Here is a 19,224-nt window from a genome sequence, read left to right as displayed (position 1 = left end):
AAAGAAATAGAAGAAACCATCAACAAATCAATTGTATTTACCACAGAAAAGAATCATTTAAATAGTAAAAGTTCAGAGTTGCATTTAAAAAAAGATTCACCTTCTTGACTTTGAGTACTTTGCCTAATTTAAGATTTTTATACTAATCAATCAAGAAGAATATTTTGTAACAATTACATAATTTTGTGCTACTGAGTTCCCTGGAGGAATAGGGAAAACCTTTGGCCTCTAAGTGCTTAAATGGACTCATTTAATTACTTTACACAAGAGTAATATGCAGGTATTTCATCCCTAGGTAAAACAATAAAACAGACATCAGTCTTACTGTTTCCTCATTAAATATCAATGCTGAATTGTGGAATTAATTTTCAGAGTGTTAGAAAACACCCCTAAACACGAGTTTTCCATTTCCCTGCCAAAACACGTATTGCGAAGAAGCTCCATACTTTTCAGTGTTAGGACTAGATTTCCCCATCCCTAGCCAAAAGCTCACTTCATCCCAACTATAATCAAGGTTTGTAATCTCATCTATGCATTCTATTACTCTTCGGAAATGAAGGTAGAAGCCCTTATTCTTATTCTCATTTATTTAAAGGAAATATTCAGTAAAAAAATGACATTGTGAAGGGTTCCCTGCATTCATGTTAAATTGGGGCCTAGCAACTGCAATCTATCAGATGGCTACTGAGGGCCTGTTGGAGCAAAGGACAGAGATTCTGTGGGCTGGTGTTGAGATAACAGGCTCCACAGAACCTTCAACCTTAACCTTTGATTAATTACAAAGAGAATGTGTACATGACTCATAATTTAATTTCCTCACAATAGTAACAATGCTCATTACTATCAACATATGGGGCTGGCTTCCGGCTTTCTTTTCTCACATATCCCGGAGGCTTCAGCTTACTACACTTTGGAAACACTTTCCCCGTCTTTTGGTAGGCAGACGCTGAATGTTTATTACATTATTAGGCAGGGGGTGTTACCATCTTAACTGTATGAGCCTGGAGTTAGCCCACAAGGTGAGTCTTGACACTTGACTTCTTGTCCTGGGAAGTCCTTAATGTCTTTACAAGTTTCTGAGCCTATGAAATGGGCAGATGCCAGGGCAGGAGGGAGCTGAGTGAGCGATGTCTTTGAGTCCCTCGGAGAATGCTGGTTACAGTGACACGGAACATTGCGTGCTCCAAGCAGCAGTTCCTGCAATGCCTCTTCAACAGCTCATAACACGCCAGTGCACAGAGAAGGCTCCCACACTTGGTGACACACAGTGTTTTAGGACCTGTGCGAGGCTCACTCTACGTCAGTACTAAATGGGAGAAATCAGTCCAAACGTTTAAGTAAATATCACCCCATAGTTGTCCCCTGGTATGTCCCCTTTATATCAATTACATATTACAGATAGACTCTAGATATAAAAGGGTCAAAAATTTCTAACAGCCCACTCAGGACCAGATTTTATCCATCATCTCAACTACTTTTGTAGTTATTAACTGTTTATATGTTTTATAGCAACTGAGTAGGTATGCATAGAGCTGGGGAAAAGTAAATGAGATCATGTGTAATAACATAAGGTCAGTTTTCATGGGGAAAGATCTAAATACCCTGAAGCATTAGTTCTCTGATAAGTTTTGCTAGGGAAATAGAATATTTAAAAGGCCAAGTGGGCGGTTAGCTCTTCCAGGACAGGCCTGTGTCTTGGAGATCCTCTCTTATTTACCTGTGGTACCCGAAGTGTAAATGTATATGGCAGGCGTGGCAAAAGTGACTTCAGACCTCCACGACTCCGGAGTAGCTTCTGCCGACACTCCATCCACTTTGTCCAGTAGTGTGTCCACGCCATTTGTGTTAGACGTTCTGCTTACGTAAAAGACGGACACTCCATCCTTTTTCAGGGTTGGCAGAACCTCCTCAACAGCTTCTTGTAGTTCTTAAGTTAGTGGAAAACAATCCAAGCAAACTACATTAGTTGATCAAGCATGTACTGAGTGCCATAAACTTCATGATACTTTGCATCAACCTATGTTTTGCTAAAATGTATGGATCCAAGTGATATTTAGTTATGATTTTTTTTAAGATAGTTTTTAAGATAGCTATGTAGTCATGGCTGTCCTGGAACTTGCTATGTAGACCAGGCTGGCCTCAAACTCACAGAGATCTACCCACTTCTGCCTTCTCAGTGGTGAGATTAAAGGCATGTGCTACCATGCCTCCCTAGTAATGAATTTTAGCATAGAATTTGATGTGTTTGAACACCACACACACACACACACACACACACACACACACACACACACACACACACACACACTCACATACACGAAGCCAATATCTGATAGAATGAAGGTTGAGTCTGTGGTTTCATAAGCACAACAGATGACTGGTGGAAGACATCACGAAAATGGGCATTGGGAAAAACCGAACAGTAAGTGTGTATCACTAAAACGTCAATACAGTGAAACAGGCATTTCCAGAACATGCCACACATTAAAGGTCGTTATTGTTGTAAAGTCTGTATCAGTCATGCGAGTATACAGGCGCCACAAACAAATCTATTTTTTTCACGGGTCAGGTTAAAAAAAAAAAAAGGTTCTGACTTGATATGCAATCCTTATTTCACACCTGCTCTTTTGATTTTCTGCCCTTAATCTATAAAATGAAACCTCTTTTAAGCTTACCCATCTTGAGTTGTAAAAAAGATTTATTTGTTATTATTTTATGCACACGGGTGTTTTGCTTGCATGTATGAATACGTACCACATGCATACCTGCTGTCTGTAGAGGCTGGAAGAGGGTGCTGAATTCCCTGGAACTGGAGTTATAAGCCATTGTCTACTGACCAGTCTCCTCGATGTCAATCTCTCTCTGCTTCCAGTGGCATCCCCTTCACTACTGCTCACTGTCCAGTGCCCCCCACCCACAGCTCTTCAGTGGCAGCACACCCCTTATGATGGAGTCAGTTCTCCTCATTGGCAGGTCCAAAGTCCCATGCCTGCCAGCCTTTCTGATGCCATCTCTGTCTGCCATCTGCCCCTTTTCTCTACTCACACCGATCCTTGTGAAGCCCCTACTAAATGTGCTCGCATTTAATAACCTTTGCTCGGGCCATTCCGCCTGTGTAGAATGACCTTTCACCCCTAGTCACCCAGGAAATCCCCCATCTTCCTTCAAGACAGCCTAGAGGTAAATCTTTCTGCCACCTCCCTTCTCGACAGCTGGCCGCTCTCTTCACTGGCTCCCACACTGGTCTGAGCATACTTATGCCAGGATGTTTAGTACACAGTGTGCCAAGATTCAAGTCTAGTCAACCATGAAATCCTCAAGATTAAGGGATCATAACTTATAGCACAAAGTACTGCATCAGTGTGGAAGACTAGGGGCAAGCTGAAACTGCTTACTTAAAAGGATTGGCAACTTGGAATACTTTGGGTAGATATGCCTTTACTAGAATGGAATGAAATGACTTCTAAATACTAGGGCTCCCTGCAGGTACCTGGTCCATGATCCTTCTCTTTGATGGAAGGGGTAGCTGTTGCCTCTGCCTCATATGATTTATGTAGGTGCCACCTTGAGGTTTTAGGGTCTTGCTTTCCTCACTAGATAGAGACGTCTTCCCTCCGCTAAGTTAAGCTATTGATGTGAAGACTGAAATATAAAATTCTGGATGTAACATTATCTGTTAGCTATGTAGTTGCTATGACAACCAACTAGGACACATCAACTCAAATAATTCTGCTTGTCATAATCTGAGTTTCTCTGCCCCGGGAAGCTGAAGTTTGTGTAGGAGTTGCTCTTGGGGGCTGGACCTGTGAGGTGACCAGGGGAAGTAGACTGGATAGAGGTAGAAGCTGAATCCATACAGTCACAGCAGTGGCTTCCCCAGCAGGTCCTCATCTGGGGAAGGCCTGGAATGGGCCTTTAGGATTATCTCCACTTAAGGGGGCTGGCCCCTGCCTTCTGAGCTTTCCAATCAGCCAGCCGGACCGGCTCCCTCACTGAATGCACTCAAAATGTGGCGGTTGACTCTCTTTAGCTAAAGCAAGTCTTGGAAAGGGTCTCAGCTGACAGCTCCTGGCAGCTGAGGAAGGTGCACGCGAGGCCCGAAGGGGGTGGGCGACAGGTGGCACATCTCAATGTCGCCGTCGCCTATACCTGCCATCTTCAAACAGACAAGCTTTACATTTTTCATTTGCTTAAAATGTTTTGTAAGGTATACCGTACATTGATTTCACAACAACCCTATGATGTAGGAACACACCAGTAATGCCATTTCTACTAATGGACACAGACACACAAAATAAAAACAATTACAACCGGGTACCAGGAATTCCAATTTCTTTACACTTGCCATTGTGGTTTAAGTTTTGACCAAGAGCCTTTGCCTGGTTAAGAGTGCTTGTTGTGTTAGTGTGAAGACTGGGGTGTGGATCTTAGCACCTACACAAAGCCAGGTACAGTCCCATTCATTACTAACCCCAGAGCTTCTGGGAAGGGGTTGGGAGTGGAGACAGGAGGATGCCTCTAGCTTGCTGGCTGCCAGCTAATGAGTTCCAAGTTTAAACTGCCTCAAAGGAGCAAGGCAGAGTGACAGAGGTGAGCAGTTAACACCACACACCACATACACACACAGCCTCCCTGGGGAGGCAGGGAAGGATGGAGGGACAGAGGGACAGAGGGAAGAAGGGAGGGATGGAGGAGGGAGAGAGAGAGAGAGAGAGAGAGAGAGAGAGAGAGAGAGAGAGAGAGAGAGAGAGAGAAGAATATCAAGTGGTTTCAACCTCTTACAAGAAAAGTTTTAAAAACCTCATGGAGGCAGAGGCAGGAGGATCTCTGTGAGTTTGAGGCCAGCCAGGGTTACATAGCAAGACCCCACCTCAAACAAACAACAACAATAACAAAATTAAGTGTACTCCAGTTCCCTCCAACTCCCATTTCTTTTGAAGAAAGAAAGAAGAGAATTATCTGACTAAACCTGCCCGTTTCTGGAGAGCAGAAAGAAGGGTGAAGAACCCAATCAGCTTTCCTCACTTTTTGTCAGAGTGCTACAACTAAATCTGAATCTTCACAATAGGAAACAGACATCCACTCTAGTAGCCTGATGTGCCCCTAGCTTGGCTGGCTGAAGAGGTTATTGACTAAGTTAGTTAAAACATTCCAGGAACGCTTAGAAATAAATAAAGCCACTGAAAGGATGCAGGGGCCATGAGGTGCCGAGGAGTGTGAGGCGGCTGGGCAGGCAGCTCAGGATGATGGCTTATGCCTTTCGGAAAAACAACAGAAATATTTCAAAGTGGTGCTAACGTAGACCCTGGAGGCAGTGTGGAAACAGCTCTTCAAATGCTGGCGGTGAGCCTAATCCTTGCAGCTCTACCAGTAGTTTGGAGCAGTAACAATCACTGGTTGTCAGTTGTTTAATATGCCGCGTATTTGAACTCGCTTCCAACAGAGACACACTCTGCTTGCCTTCCTACACAAAGCAAATCACCCTAGGTAAAAAAGTGTTTCCTTCCCGTTAAAAATTCTAACAGGAGTAAATAAAACAGAAAACTATATTCCATCTCGCATTTGTGCAATTAAATAATTCACTTAAGCTTATTTTCCATCCCCTCAAGGAAAGCTAGTGTTTTCTAATCAGTCCCCAAATCAAGGGTACTGCCCATGGTGAAGTCAATCAGGTCATACTAGGCCTTGCATAATTACTAGCATTTGATAGACATAAGCATGCATCTTCCCTGTCTACCAAGCATCTACTTTCTTTTTTTTTTTTTTTTTTTTTTTTTTTCTGGAGCTGAGGACCGAACCCAGGGCCTTGTGCTTGCTAGGCAAGCACTCTACCACTGAGCTAAATCCCCAACCCGAGCATCTACTTTCTTTCTTTCTTTCTTTTTTTTTTTTGTGTTTTTTTTTTTTTGGTTTTTCGAGACAGGGTTTCTCTGTGTAGCTTTGCGCCTTTCCTGGGACTCACTTGGTAGCCCAGGCTGGCCTCGAACTCACAGAAATCCGCCTGGCTCTGCCTCCCGAGTGCTGGGATTAAAGGCGTGCGCCACCACCGCCCGGCCTACTTTCTTATTTATCAGAGTCTTCTGGGAGGGTTTTTCAAACACTGGCTGCTCACATTTCATTATCCAGAAAAATCTCAACCCTTCTCCGTCCGATTTAGTAACATTAATGGCTGACTTAGAGATTGCCGCTTGAACCCCTCTCTCTCCACTTGCTTCTCAGGAACACGAACTGTCATCCTGTGCATGCTAGAAACACAATAGTTTGTTCTGGAATGAAGCTAAACAACCCCTCCCCTCAGACTTTAGTTATGAGAGAAGAAATACGTCTGAGAACATCTTCAAGCTAGTTCTCCACTCAGACCCTGAGCTGCTGGGCTAGGAATCTCATTCTCTGAAGGTATTACTCACTGAGTGTCTGAATTTAGGTCATTGGACAGGGTCTTCCATAATCCTATGCACAGATGCCAGTGTGGTTCCAGGCCACTCCGAGCTCATCACCCACTCCCTCTTCGTACTGAAACTCAGAGAGAGCGCCTGGATTCCTGACGGAGGGGCTGGAGAGATTGTCAGCAGAACATGTGGGAGGGAGGTCTCTGAGGCTGAGCCTGGGGGTGATTGAATTGCAATAGCTTTTCTCATATTAGGATGTATTTGGTTGTGCTACATCACTTTTCACGCTTTCACACTCAACTCAATGACTCTTAAGCCTCAGGAAAGAAAACCTGTTATAACCTCCCAGAACGGTGCCGCTCTTCAAGTCAATAAAGACCTGTCAAATGCCTACTGTATGCTCCGTATCTAGGGCCTTATTTAAAGACACACAAGCAAATCTCATCCTTGAGACTAAGTGCAATGAAGCAATTTAAGATACTGCATGGGCTCTGAGCTCAAGTGCAGATTAGAAAATGACCTGTTCCCACCAAAGTGAGGTCACTGACACTGGCCGTGACCGGATTCCCCGAATCCATTTGCTCTACATTAAACATTTGTCGATAACCAGTTTAAAATGATCATTATTAAAGTCTGTTTCACTGCTGTTCTTTCACAACTACTGAGTGAAGCAGCTTGTGCTATGGACCGAATCAAAACTGCCGCGGGTCCTCCCCCTTCCCAGAATGCCCTTCCCACTGCGGCCTGTCCAGCTGCATTGTCTGTCCTTCTCAGACTCACTCTGTAGTTCTCTCAAGACACTTACAAATCTCCCAAGTGCCACAGGCTTTGTGGACACGGCTTAGTTCCTTCCCTGGATTCTAAGATTGCTGACCTAGTTCTCTTCTTACCCCCCCCTCCCCCCAACCACGGCAGCAAAAGTTCACATGGCCTGCCTTACTCTTAGCCCTAACGCTAGTTTTATCTTACTTATTTCCCTTTTGTTTTGAAGCACAGTCTCACTCTGTTATCCAGTCTGACCTCAAACTCATGGCAATTCTTCTGCCTCAGCCTCCATAGTGTTGGGATTACAGATGTGAGCCACCTTGTCCTGTCCAATACTACTTTCATTTCACACAAATTTCATTCTGTTGTTTGAGAAGCTTCAGCGATGATATATCTTTGAAAACTACTGGCAGTCACAGTTTTAAAGGAAGTTTAATTTTTTTTTTTTAAACTTAAAAACAAACAAACACACCACCACCAACAAACAGGTGAAAGGTAATCCAGATCAGCCAATGGTCTCTCTGGACCTCAGCTTTATGACAGAGTTCCTTGAACTATTCCTACAACTTGGTGCAAACAGTTCTTAACTAGCAGAACTGTTAAGTTGAGCACAGGTAGTGTAGACCTACCTGGTGAGCTGAGGATGTGCCAGCAGACAACTGGGTTATCCTCCCCACAGATAACTAGTGATGCTAATTTACCTGGGGGTCAGGGAGAGAGGGAGGCAGGGGGAGGGAGGATGGGAGGGAGAAAGGGAGGGAGGGACGGAGAGAGGGAGAAGGAGAGAGAGAGGGAGAGGGAGATTTCCTGTTTTATCTGTATTTTGTGTTTGAGTTGTGTGAAAACAATTGCCCCAGAAAATTGTCTTCTGTCAACCACAACAGTGACAGAGGTTTATATAGTTGAAATTATATATATATAATATATATAACTATATATATTATATATATAAATTATAAATAATATATATATTAATTATATATATACATTATTTCCCATGAGGTTAATAAAGTTATACTCTGCCAAGGGGAAGGCTCCGGGCATGTACAACATAGAGAAAAACCACATTTTTTGAGAGAGAATTCAGACAAGGATTCATGAGCCTCGATATTCTTTATATAGAGAGAATTTCTAAGGAGTAATTGGGAACTTTTTTTTTTTTTTTTTTTAAGAATTGAGCCTGGCTAGTTTTAAGAGTCTCCAAAAGTCAAGCCTGCTGGGTTACTTCTCAAAACAAATGTTCCTTATGTACATGTCTTTGCATCAGCTCCTCCGGGACTGGTGTTGCAGATGGTTGTAAACTGCCATGTGAATACTGGGAATTGAACCTAGGTCTTCTAGAAGAGTAGCCAGTGCTCTTAACCACTGACCTATCTCTCCAGCCCATGTATTTATTCTTTGAAACGAAGAGTTCAAGAATTATCATCAGCTTAAAAGCTGAAATTTAAAATGCAGAATTAAACTCACCTCTCCGGGACCACAAATAGTTAAATCATTTGCAGAAAGAATGCTGCTGGAGGTATCACACGACACTTAGCTTCAAATTATACAACAGAGCCATAGTGACAAAGGTAGCATGGCCTTGACACAAAAACAGACATGTGGATCAACATAATGGAACAGAGGACCCAACAATAAACCCACACAGTTATGGCCACCTAACTTTTTATTTATTTATTTATTTATTTTTCAGAGCTGAGGACCGAACCCAGGGCCTTGCGCTTGCTAGGCAAGTGCTCTACCACTGAGCTAAATCCCCAACCCCTAACTTTTTTTTTTTTTAAACAAAGATATAAAAAATACACCGGAAAAAATGGTCTGTTCAACAGATGGTGCTGAAAAAGCTGGATTTCCATCTGTAGAAGAATGAAATGAGATCCACAATTCTAATCTTGCACAAAAATCAATTCAAAGTGGATCAAAAGGCCTTAATGTAAAGCCTGAAACACTGAAGCTGCTGCAGAGAACAGCTGTATGAGGAACGAACTTCAGGACAAAGGCAAGAACTTTCTGAACAGGACTCTAATGGCGGAAATCACCAGCAGAGTGAACAGACGGCCGGCAGAACAGGAGAAAACCCTTGCCAGCGACACCTCGGACTGGAGGCTAACATCCAGAATGGACAGACAACTGCAAAAATGACACTCCAAACCCTGTCAACCAACAAGGCGGGTTTCAAAAGAAGAAACAAGCGGTCAATGAATATTTTAAAAAGTGGGTAACAACCTTACCCACCAGGGAAATGCAAATGAAAACTGTGAGATTCTGTCTCATCCCAGTCAGGCTGACCTTCATCCAGAAGTCAACAGCAAAGAGAGATGAAAGGAATACTTCTAGCTGCCTCTGTCCTCACATCACCTCAAAAATGGCCCCGTGCATTCAAGAAATTTCTCAATAATTAGCACCGATCACCGTTTTAATAAGTTTCTTTTGCAAAAGCTTGGAAAACACCAGGGTTGAGACTCTCACAGTTATGGAGCAGAGAAGTTGTCTCTTTCAAGACAACCAGAAATTGTTGAGAGGGTCTTGGAAAGACCATGTTCTTTCTGGACAGGATGTGGGGGAAGAGGGGCCCTTATTCACTGTTTCTGGGAGTATATGCCAGTAAAGGCATTCTGGAAACCAGGGTGGAGTTTATGGAACTACTACATGACCCAGATAGAACCCTCCTGGGCATCTACACACAGAACACCTAAACTTCCATGCTCATTATTCACAATAGCAAGGAATGGAGCCAGCCGAGATGCCCATCATTAGATGAGTAGATAATGAAAACTTATTCAAGCACAATAGAATTTCATTCAGCAGTAAAGAAAACTGGACTCATGAAATCTGCAGGAGAATGCATAGAACCGGAACGTATTAAGTTAGATAACTCAGACTCAGAAAGAGAAAAATGACATGTTCTCTCTCACATTTGGATTCCAGATTATGGGATGTGTGTGTGTGTGTGTGTGTGTGTGTGTGTGTGTGTGTGTGTGTGTGTGTGTGTGTGTGTAACAGAAAGATCATGAGGGGAGGAAAAAGAGAGGGAGGTGGAGGAATAGGACACAGGGACACGGAAGCAGAAAGAAGGCTTTGGGTGGGGGTGAGAGGGCGAAGGGGGTGTCAGGGAGGTATCAGAGAAGAGGGGAAGAGAATCAAGAATGATTTCTTTTTTTTCTGAGACAGAGTCTCAGGACATAGTCCTAGCTGGCCTGGAACTTGCTATGTAGACCAGGTTAGCTTTGGACTCACAGGGGCCTTTTGAGTGCTGGGATTAAAGGTGTGCAACGCCATGCCCAGCATCCAAAAGCAAATGTTGAACAAAAAGGTCAGAATTAAGCCTACTATTACATGTGACAATTAAACATTAAAACAAAACTAATTCACCTTTCTGTACCAAGCTCATATTGTTGATAGAATAAACCAGTGGCCTATACGTGAAACAGAACATCTGGGTGTGCCTCCAGCTCTTGGTTGCTGGCTGTCCACATAAGCCCGTCCATACAATGTCCTCCTATGGGCCGGGGTTTGCTTGGCTATAAAACAAGTGGAACTCTGAGTCTCAGAAACTCATCTTAGATCATCTGGGTCTGAGGTAGGGCTAGGCTGGTCCCACCAGGATCCTACTGAATCAGAAGTTTGAGGGTGAGATCCTGGAATCTGTCTTTTAAAATGATGATTCTTATGCTTACTAAAGTTTCTTTTATAAACTTTTTGTGGCCATAAACATATTGGAAGGATTACAGTATCTCTAAGGTCCTGCCTTCCCCAAACAATTCTAAGAGTCAGTCCAATCAACACATTTCCACTCTACTCAGTACATGATTTTGGACTTTGGTACTCTCTCTGTAGAAACTGTTCCAGGCCAGAGTGCATGATGTACAAAGGTATCTCTGTTATTTGGAGAAAGACAATGTTTTTCAAGTATGTGGCCTCTCTCAAAGGTTAGTTACACATTTCCACATGACACAGCTACTGAACATGCAACTTTGGACTCTATTTTTCACTTTCTCAGGAACTATTTTAGGTCAGAGTATAACTCTGTGTCACACAGAAAGAAATCTCAGGGATACAGATAAAGTAGGACATTTTGGTTTTAAATTGTGTCTCATCTTAAGGCTAGTGAGAGCCTGAGGTCCACTGGCAAGTTAGGTAGGTTCAAGTCTGATTTGAACGTAGGACTTTTAGTATACTCTCCATGTAAACATGCCTGTGTGGCAGGCTACTGCTGTCTGCCTGAGGCAGGAAGTACTGGTTCAGCATCTCTCATTTGAAAACGGAAGTGCTCCAAAACTGTTTTCTGGAGTGTGGTCACAAACCCACAACACTGCAGCATGTAGCTTTGTTTCCTGCACAGCATTATTAAGTGTATTGTATAAAATTACCATCATGCTAAAGCAAAATGGTGTATACAAAACACAAGTAAACTCTTTGGATCTGGACTCCATCCTTAAGGTGGCCCATGAGATATATGCAAATATTCAAAAATCTGAAAAAAAATGTGAAATCTGGAACACTTCTGGTTCAGAGTATTTCAGGTCAGGGATAGCCAACCTATAAGTAGCTGTGTTTTTGACTCTATTACAAAACCAAACTCAATTAGTCATTTAAACTTCAGTCTCTTCAAATTCTAAGCTTGATGAAGTCCCATGAATGGAGTAGTTGAGTCTGAGCAGGAGATGTTGAAGTGCTCTAAGAAAGCTGGCAACACAACAGTCTTGCCGGAGCCTCCCAGTTATGGACCAGTGAAGTCTTTAGAGATTGTTGGGATGTAGTTTTTTTTTTTTTGTTTTTTGAGACAGGGTTTCTCTGTGTAGCTTTGGAGGCTGTCCTGGAACTCACTCTTTAGCTCAGGCTGGCCTCAAACTCAAAGAGATCCACCTGCCTCTGCCTCCCGAGTGCTGGGATTAAAGGCGTGCCACCACTGCCCGGCGTGTTGGGATGTATCTTAAAATGACCAGGCTCTTCCCATAATTTGGTGCCTTTAACATCATCTCTCTGCTTTTGAAATTTTTGTATGAAACCTCTACTTTTTATATTACACACTCTACGTCACATGTGACAGGCTTAAAAACTTCCTGGTTTCTTAGGAGTAAATGGACATTTTGACTCTTGGGGGGCACTAGGCAAACAGCTTAGTTGGCCTCAGTTTCCCGAGCTATGAAGTGAAGGGCAGAGCGGACAGATTCTTGACTCTTTGGAGAGGATGGCATTATATAAGAAAGAACATGGGCTTTGAAGGTGGACTTAGGCTAGAAATTTTGCCTCCACTTCCTCAGTCATACAATGGAGGCATGAGTTTTAATTTCCCAGAGTATTAGAACCATCCATTGCAGCGTTTGGCACAGATAGGCATCCCAAAGAGTTGGGACTTCCACATCCCTTCATCTTCTGTATTGCCACTAACGTCTTTTTAGCCTAGCCCAGGTTAGGCCTGTCCTTACTGAGAGAAGCACCAACTGGCACCAGCTCAGAGACACAAGGGTGGAGTTCAGAGACTAACTGTTGGGAGTCGTAACTCATCAGCTCTGTGGGTAGAGAGCAGGTTCTGTTTCTTTCTGGCCTGGGTATCACTTCTGTGTGAAGTTTTCATTTAGGTCGAAGGCAGCCACCCAAATGAAGGAGTCACCATTTTACAGACGCAGCCGGGCTCCACCAGAGCACAGCCACAGACCTCTAGTCTTCTCGCTGAGCATCAGGTAGAGTCAGCCTCACTATAGTGAGAGGCCAAGTGTGCTAACAACACTTAAGATCTTGAAGTAGCCTTGAAGACAGCTTCAAGACAGAGACGAAAGGAAAGGATGGAGCTGGGAAATGGCTTTCCCGTGATCGAAAGTCTACCAAGGACTAGAGGCAGGATCCACCCAAGTTCTCACTCAAGCCCCTCTGAATTTTAATGAAAATGTTTTAAGTACTGATTAGGGGAATGAATGAGATCCCTCTGGTTAACCCCTGACACTGTGGGCATGAAGCTTTGAATCTCTGGGTGGAACTGGTCTCATCTATATGTCCCATAATAACTTCCATGTGTTGTGAGGATTAAAAGCAACAGTGTGCATATATAGTGGTCCCCTGGGAAAATTTTGGGGTGGGGGAACTGCCTCGTGAGGAACACGGACGCACATTTCTTCTTGTCGTCTCTAAACAACACAGTGTAGTGCTCAACATTGTGTTAGGTATTTTAAGTAAACTGGTCCCCACACTGGAGGACCGAAGTGCTTCAGCACAGTGCCTCGATAGATAGGCCACTTCACCTCTGGCGACTCTAAACATTATTAATGAGCGTCGTACATCTCGAATTGACCTCTTTTTCCCGCCTCCCTTGCCTCCCACCACACTGCAGCCCCCGCATCCAAGGCGCCGCGTTCCCCCAGGGCGGCGGTTTGCAGCTCACCTGGGGAGGCCAGCAGCACCTTCGCCCCGCAGCACTGGAAGCAGTGCAGCAGAGACTTGGCACGGATGTTGTAGTTGAGGCAGGCCATGGGACAGCCCAGCTTGAGCAGTCCCAGCCAGATCCACACGTAGGCCGGCTCATTGCTCATGAAGAGGGCCACGCAATCCCCCTGTCGCAGGCCCAGTTGGTCGTGCAGCGCCCGTGCCACTTGGTTGCTGCGCCGGTCCACCTGGGCGTAGGTGAGCGTCTCGTCGCGGAAGAGCAGGAAGGGCTTGTGCGGGGTCTGGCGAACTCGCTCCAGGAAGACCCGCAGGATGGTGCGCACGGGCCGCCGCTGCCGGTAGCTGCGCACCCGCCGGGCCAGGTTGGCCACCCGCAGGAAGTACCGCAAGTCCTGGATGAGGTAGGGGCAGCAGCAGGTGAGCAGCAGGGGCAGCAGCAGCAGCCCCGCCAGGACGGTGTAGAGCACCGGCAGCATGGCGGCGGCTGCGGGGTCCCCGGTCCCCAGCGGGGCCGAGGGAGCGCTCGAGGCGTGCAGCGCGGCGGCGGGCGGGCGGCGATGAGCGGAGCAAGAGCCGGCAACCGGGCTGGGCGGCCGGACGCGCAGCGACTGCAGGTAGCCGCTGGGCTGCAGGTGCCCGAGGCGTGCGCCGCGCTGCGGTCTGGACGGAGATGGGTCCCGCCCCCTCGTGGGGGCGCCTCGTGCGCTCACGGGTCCGCCCCTGCCAGCCTGGGTGGCCCAGGACTCCGGCAGCACTTGGATTCAGCGCCCAGGGTCAGGTGAGATCCAGTTCTCCGCGCAAACGATGCTAGGCGCAAAGAGCCCGCGTTGAAAAGATGGGGGGCGGCGACTCAGACGTGGAGCTGTTGCTAGTTACCCTTATCACCGAGCGCCTTTGTTTAATCAAGGACCTTATAAACGCACCGCGACCTTATTATTAACAGCGGGCACCAGGTGCCACCGCCAGCCCAGAGTCCCACCTCCCCTCCTTAGTCCCAAGGGCTTTCCGCCATCTCTCTTTGTTTCTCACGTTGGCTTCTCTGCCCCGGCAGTCTCCTGTGGCGAAGGTTTCAAGGTTGAACAAAAGCACCAGAGATGGTCACATCCAGCTGTTTCCAGCCCCTGCCACCGCTGCTGCCTCGGCCAGCCCCTTTAGACATTGCGAGCCTAGCTTGAGGCTGGAAGTCAAGCCGTGGAAAGTGATCCGCTTTCCAGCATTCACAGTATTGTGGATCCAGTTCAACATACAGTTACCAAGAAAGCACACAGAGCAAACTAAGGAAATAATGGCAGTTCTCACAAGTCATTGCTTTAAGAAGTGTGATCTTTGTATTAATGACTCTTGGTACTGGGACTGTACAAAGCCTAGCATGTTTGCTGCCAAGTAGGACCAGGACCCAAGTAAAGAGGAGCTTCCTTGTCATGCTTTCTTGTCCTGTGCTCACCTGTCTTGCTGGTGCAAGACCACCACAGTTTTGGAACTTCAAAGTTAGTCTCAGATGATGCTTGCATGCTCACTCACTGACGAGAAGGGGAAGTTTAGAGAGATGGGGATTCTTGGTCATGCCAGGATCACAGAACAAACTCACAGCAGCCCTGGTTTCCTGCCCAAACTCTGGAGGGGCTCCGCAGCCCCCACCCCTAGCTGAGGAGCTGCTGACAACTGATGGCTGGTAGAGGAGGGAGAGCCAGTTTTCCTTGGCTGTGTGGTCGCTAGTAGGTCGACCTGCTCCTACCTAATCCAGGATTTGCTGTGTACACACACACACACACACACACACACACACACACACACACACACACACACACGTAGTACAAATTGGACTGGGGAATACTGAAGAAAGAAGGGGGCATCAAGGTGAGGGGGTGGGTGGGGATTGGATCTGGGAGGGGTGAATATGATCAAAATACGTGGTATGTGAGTATGAAGTTATCAATGCATAATAAAAGCATTATGTTATAAAAATACCTAGTAATGCACGAGATTTGAAACAGGAACGTGTTTGGTTCCAGGTCATCAGCAGCTCTCTCAGCATTGTGAGCCACAGTGTCATTTTGTCCTCTTATCCTCTAGGTTTCCATCTTCTTTTTATTTCACTACTGAAAAAAAAAAAGTCTTCCATAGCCTTCTGACCCCTTTTACATTCTTGGGACCAGCTCAACCAACCCTTTCCGGGGTCCTGACTGTCTCCCCACGGCTGGTCCAGCTATCGTGCAGTGAATGGTTACACCAGTTCCCTGAGGAGCTGAGGGCCTTCATCATCCCTGAGGAGGAAGCCTGTGGCAGGACCATTCTGCTGTGCACTTTTTTTTTTTTTCCTGTGAAGCTCAGGGTCAGCTCTTCTTTTCCATCCCCTCTCTTTAAAAAAGTTACTGTGTGTGTGTGTGTGTGTGTGTGTGTGTGTGTGTGTGTGCGCGCGCGCGCGCGCGCGCGCGTGGTGGTCACAGGACTACTTTTGTAGAGTTGGTTTTTCTCTTCCACCTTTCTGTAGGTTCGGGGATCCAGCTGAGGTCACCAAGTTGTCACAGCAAGCATCTTTACCTGCTGAGCCATCCTGCAAGCCCTGCCACCCTGCTGCAGTGAAGTCTTCTGACCACACTTCCCTTCCTTGAACTCTCTACCCAGAAAGCTGGAGTGTCACAGGTGCCCTCCCCTCCCCCTCCCCCCCCCCCATGTCACCTTTGCACTGGGACAGTCTTTCCGTGGCGAGTGAAAGCAAACAAGGCCCGAGTAGCTTAATTAGAAACAGGAATTAGACAGGAACTGGGAAATCCAGCAATTACGTAGGCTTCAAGTGGCTTAAGCTTCTGAATCTGAGTTTATTTCCCCTTTGCCTAGTTCTTCTGTTTACCGCCTCTGTTCAGATCCAGGCTGTCCCTCATGACTGCAGGATGGGTGTCTGAACCCATGGGGTATGTGTTTCCTGGATCAATGTCAGAGAAGTACGATCATCTTTTTTTTCTTAGAAGTCTGCCTTTAAAAATTTAGTGATTAGCTTATATGCTTATCCCAGATCTAGTCCTCTGCGGGGACTGGAGAAGAAAATTGCTGGTTGGTTTAGCCCAACCAAGACTCACCCACAGAGCTGGGTGTATCTCAGGTCTATCTAGAGCAGTAGCTCTCAACCTTCCTGATGCTGCGACCCTTTAATACAGCTCCCCATGGTGTAGTGACCCCCAACCATAAAATGATTTTTGTTGCTGCTTCATAACTGTAATTTTGCTACTGGTATGAATCGTAATATAAATATCTGATCTGCGACTCTCAAAGGGTCATGACCCACAGGCTGAGAAACTGCTGGTCTAGACATTTGTGGGAAACATCAGGGTACTATGAAAAAAGGAGACAGAGCTGGAGGTGTGGCTCAGGGGGTGAAAGCATGTGCAAACCTGAGTTTGATTCCCAGCACTCAAGGCAGGAAGTTCGTAGCTGCCTGTGACTCTGTTGCCACGGGGATCTGATGCCTCTGGTTTCTCAGGGCACCTGCACTCACAGGCAAGGACACAGACCCAGGTACATGCACACACACAGACATACACACATAATTAAACTAAATCTGTGTGGGGGAGACAAAGGGAACCTTTTTTTTTTCCCAAAGGAGAATTGAGGAGGAACTTAACAATACACACTACAGAAAAGACAACATCTTCAACAAATATTGCTGATAAAACTGGATAGCTGGATGTAGAATAATGAAACCAGGTCCGTGTCTCCTCTCATTTTACATAAAACTCAACTCCAAATGGACCTCAAGATAAGACATGATACTCTGAATCGGACTGAGGAGAGAGTATGGAATATGCTTCAACTTGCAAAGACCCACAAAAGCACTTTTTGAACAGGACCCCAGTAGTATGGGCTTTAAGACCAACAATTGATAAATGGGATCACATGAAACTAAACTCTTCTGTATAGAAAAGGACACCATCATTCAAAGGGACACTCAGCCAAAAGAACGGGAAAATGTCAGTATCAGCTTGTACATCCAACACAGGGTTAGTATCTCTATGTATGAGGAGCTAAAAAAAATCAAGAAAACAAACACCCCAATTTAAAAATGGGCAAAGAACTAAACAGTTCTCAAAAGATGAAATACAAGCAGCTGAGAAACATTTTAAAGAATGTTCAGCATCCTTAGCTGTCAGAGAAATAAATGCAAATTAAAACTACTTTGAAATTTCTTCTTACCCCTGTCAGAATGGCTAACATCAAAGCAAAAATAACGGAAAAGGCTGGGACGCAGGCGGGGAAAGCAGAATACTTATTCATTCTGGTGGGAGTGCAGGTAGGTGCAGCCACTATGGGAAAGAGTGTGGCTGTTTCCTTAAAAAGCTAGAAATGAATCGACCGTATGACCCAGCTATGCAGCCACTCTTGGGCATACACCCAAAGGACTGTATGTCCTACTACAGAAACACTTGCTCATCAGTGTTCTCTGGAACCTGTGGCTAGATGGTCAGAGTGTCAAGAAGAGAACCTCCTGCCGTGACTTTGCTAACTAGACATAGTGTTATACTGGCTTCTAGTGACTTATTGTTATACTGATAAATGAGTATGTCTCTCAGCCTGCATCAGAGAAACTCCTGTCTTCAGTAGACGGTGATTGACATAGAGACCCAAAACTGCTCAAAGTGGAGGGAACAAGAATCTTTGGGGTTCTCAGCCCTGTGGGGCTGGGGGGACACAGTCAATATCACACTTCCTCTTCCCAAGGCTCAGGAATCTTTGTAGAAGAGGGGGTGCTGGTGGATAGATTGTAAATAAACAGTGTTTTCTGTACACAACAGGGCAGTTGTACAAATGAATTCCCAGTAGTTGAGACATCAGGCACAAAAATTGTGCAAGCTCAAGTCACACAAAATCCCAGCATGGTGAGGGGAAGGTGGGCATGAAGCCCCACCCCGACTAGCTAAGGAGCTGATTGTAACTAATACCTGCTGGGAGAGCGAGCGTCCGTTTTCTTTAAGGGTGTGATCCTTTGTGGGTTGACCACACTCCCGTGAAAGGCCACACATCCAAGAGTGTCTGAACAGCATAGATGAGTCTTAATGGGTTTAAAAATGACAGAGAGCACAAAGGTGAGAGGATAAGGAAGGGGGAATGGATCTGGGAAGAGTGTGAGGTGGGGAGGGGTGAATATGATAAGAACACATGGGACAGAATTCTCAAAGAACTAAGCCAAATAAGAAAAAGGCTCTCCCCTGGGATAGGAAAGGAAGGAATGCCACCAAAGGTTTTACAGAGCTAGTCCTATTCTTTTACCAAAACCAGACAAAGATGCAGGAAAAAAGAAATTATAGACCAATCTCCCTGATAAACACAGATGCAAAAATTCTCAACAAAATACTTGCCAATTAAATTCAAGAACACACCAAAAAGATTATATACTATGATCAAATTGGCTTTATTCCAGAGATGGAGGGATGGTTCAGTATATGTAAGTCAACAAATATTATCTATTATGTAAATGGTCTCAAGAACAAAAATTATATGATCATCTCTATAGATGCAGAAAAAGTTTTTGATAAAATCCAATCTCCTTTCATGTTAAAAATTCTGAATAAACCTGGACTAAACAACACATATCTCAACATAATAAAGGCTTTATATGACAAACCAATAGTCAACATTAGATTAAATGAAAACATCAAAGAATTGCCACTAAAATCAGGAACAAGATAAGGGTGTC

General features: G+C 45.2%; 2 protein-coding genes across 3 annotated transcripts in view; one reads left to right on the top strand and one right to left on the bottom strand.

Moving 5' to 3' along the window:
• The window catches only part of Slc27a2 (solute carrier family 27 member 2), a 42,390-nt gene extending 27,052 nt beyond the window's left edge, over positions 1-15,338 (bottom strand). Inside the window, exons 1-2 of one of the 2 annotated variants that reach the window (XM_052723787.1) lie at positions 13,534-15,337; positions 1,718-1,927 (exon numbers count right to left, since the gene is read on the bottom strand). In XM_052723787.1, the coding sequence (XP_052579747.1) occupies positions 1,718-1,927; positions 13,534-14,011 (688 nt within the window). In that variant the 5' untranslated portion in view covers positions 14,012-15,337. Of the gene's footprint in view, positions 1-1,717; positions 1,928-13,533 lie in introns of both variants that reach the window. The other variant, XM_052723788.1, reaches the window with a different exon arrangement.
• Atp8b4 (ATPase phospholipid transporting 8B4 (putative)) overlaps positions 14,201-19,224 on the top strand; it is a 237,398-nt gene continuing 232,374 nt past the window's right edge. Inside the window, exons 1-2 of the mRNA XM_052723786.1 lie at positions 14,201-14,313; positions 16,027-16,178. The gene's annotated coding sequence lies outside the window, so the exon portion shown is untranslated. The remainder of the gene's footprint in view (positions 14,314-16,026; positions 16,179-19,224) is intronic.

This window comes from Peromyscus californicus, unplaced genomic scaffold, assembly GCF_007827085.1.
Source record: "Peromyscus californicus insignis strain IS unplaced genomic scaffold, ASM782708v3 Scaffold_7__1_contigs__length_154581171, whole genome shotgun sequence".
Taxonomy (NCBI): Eukaryota; Metazoa; Chordata; class Mammalia; order Rodentia; family Cricetidae; genus Peromyscus; species Peromyscus californicus.
This window is presented reverse-complemented; position numbering and strand designations above follow the sequence as displayed.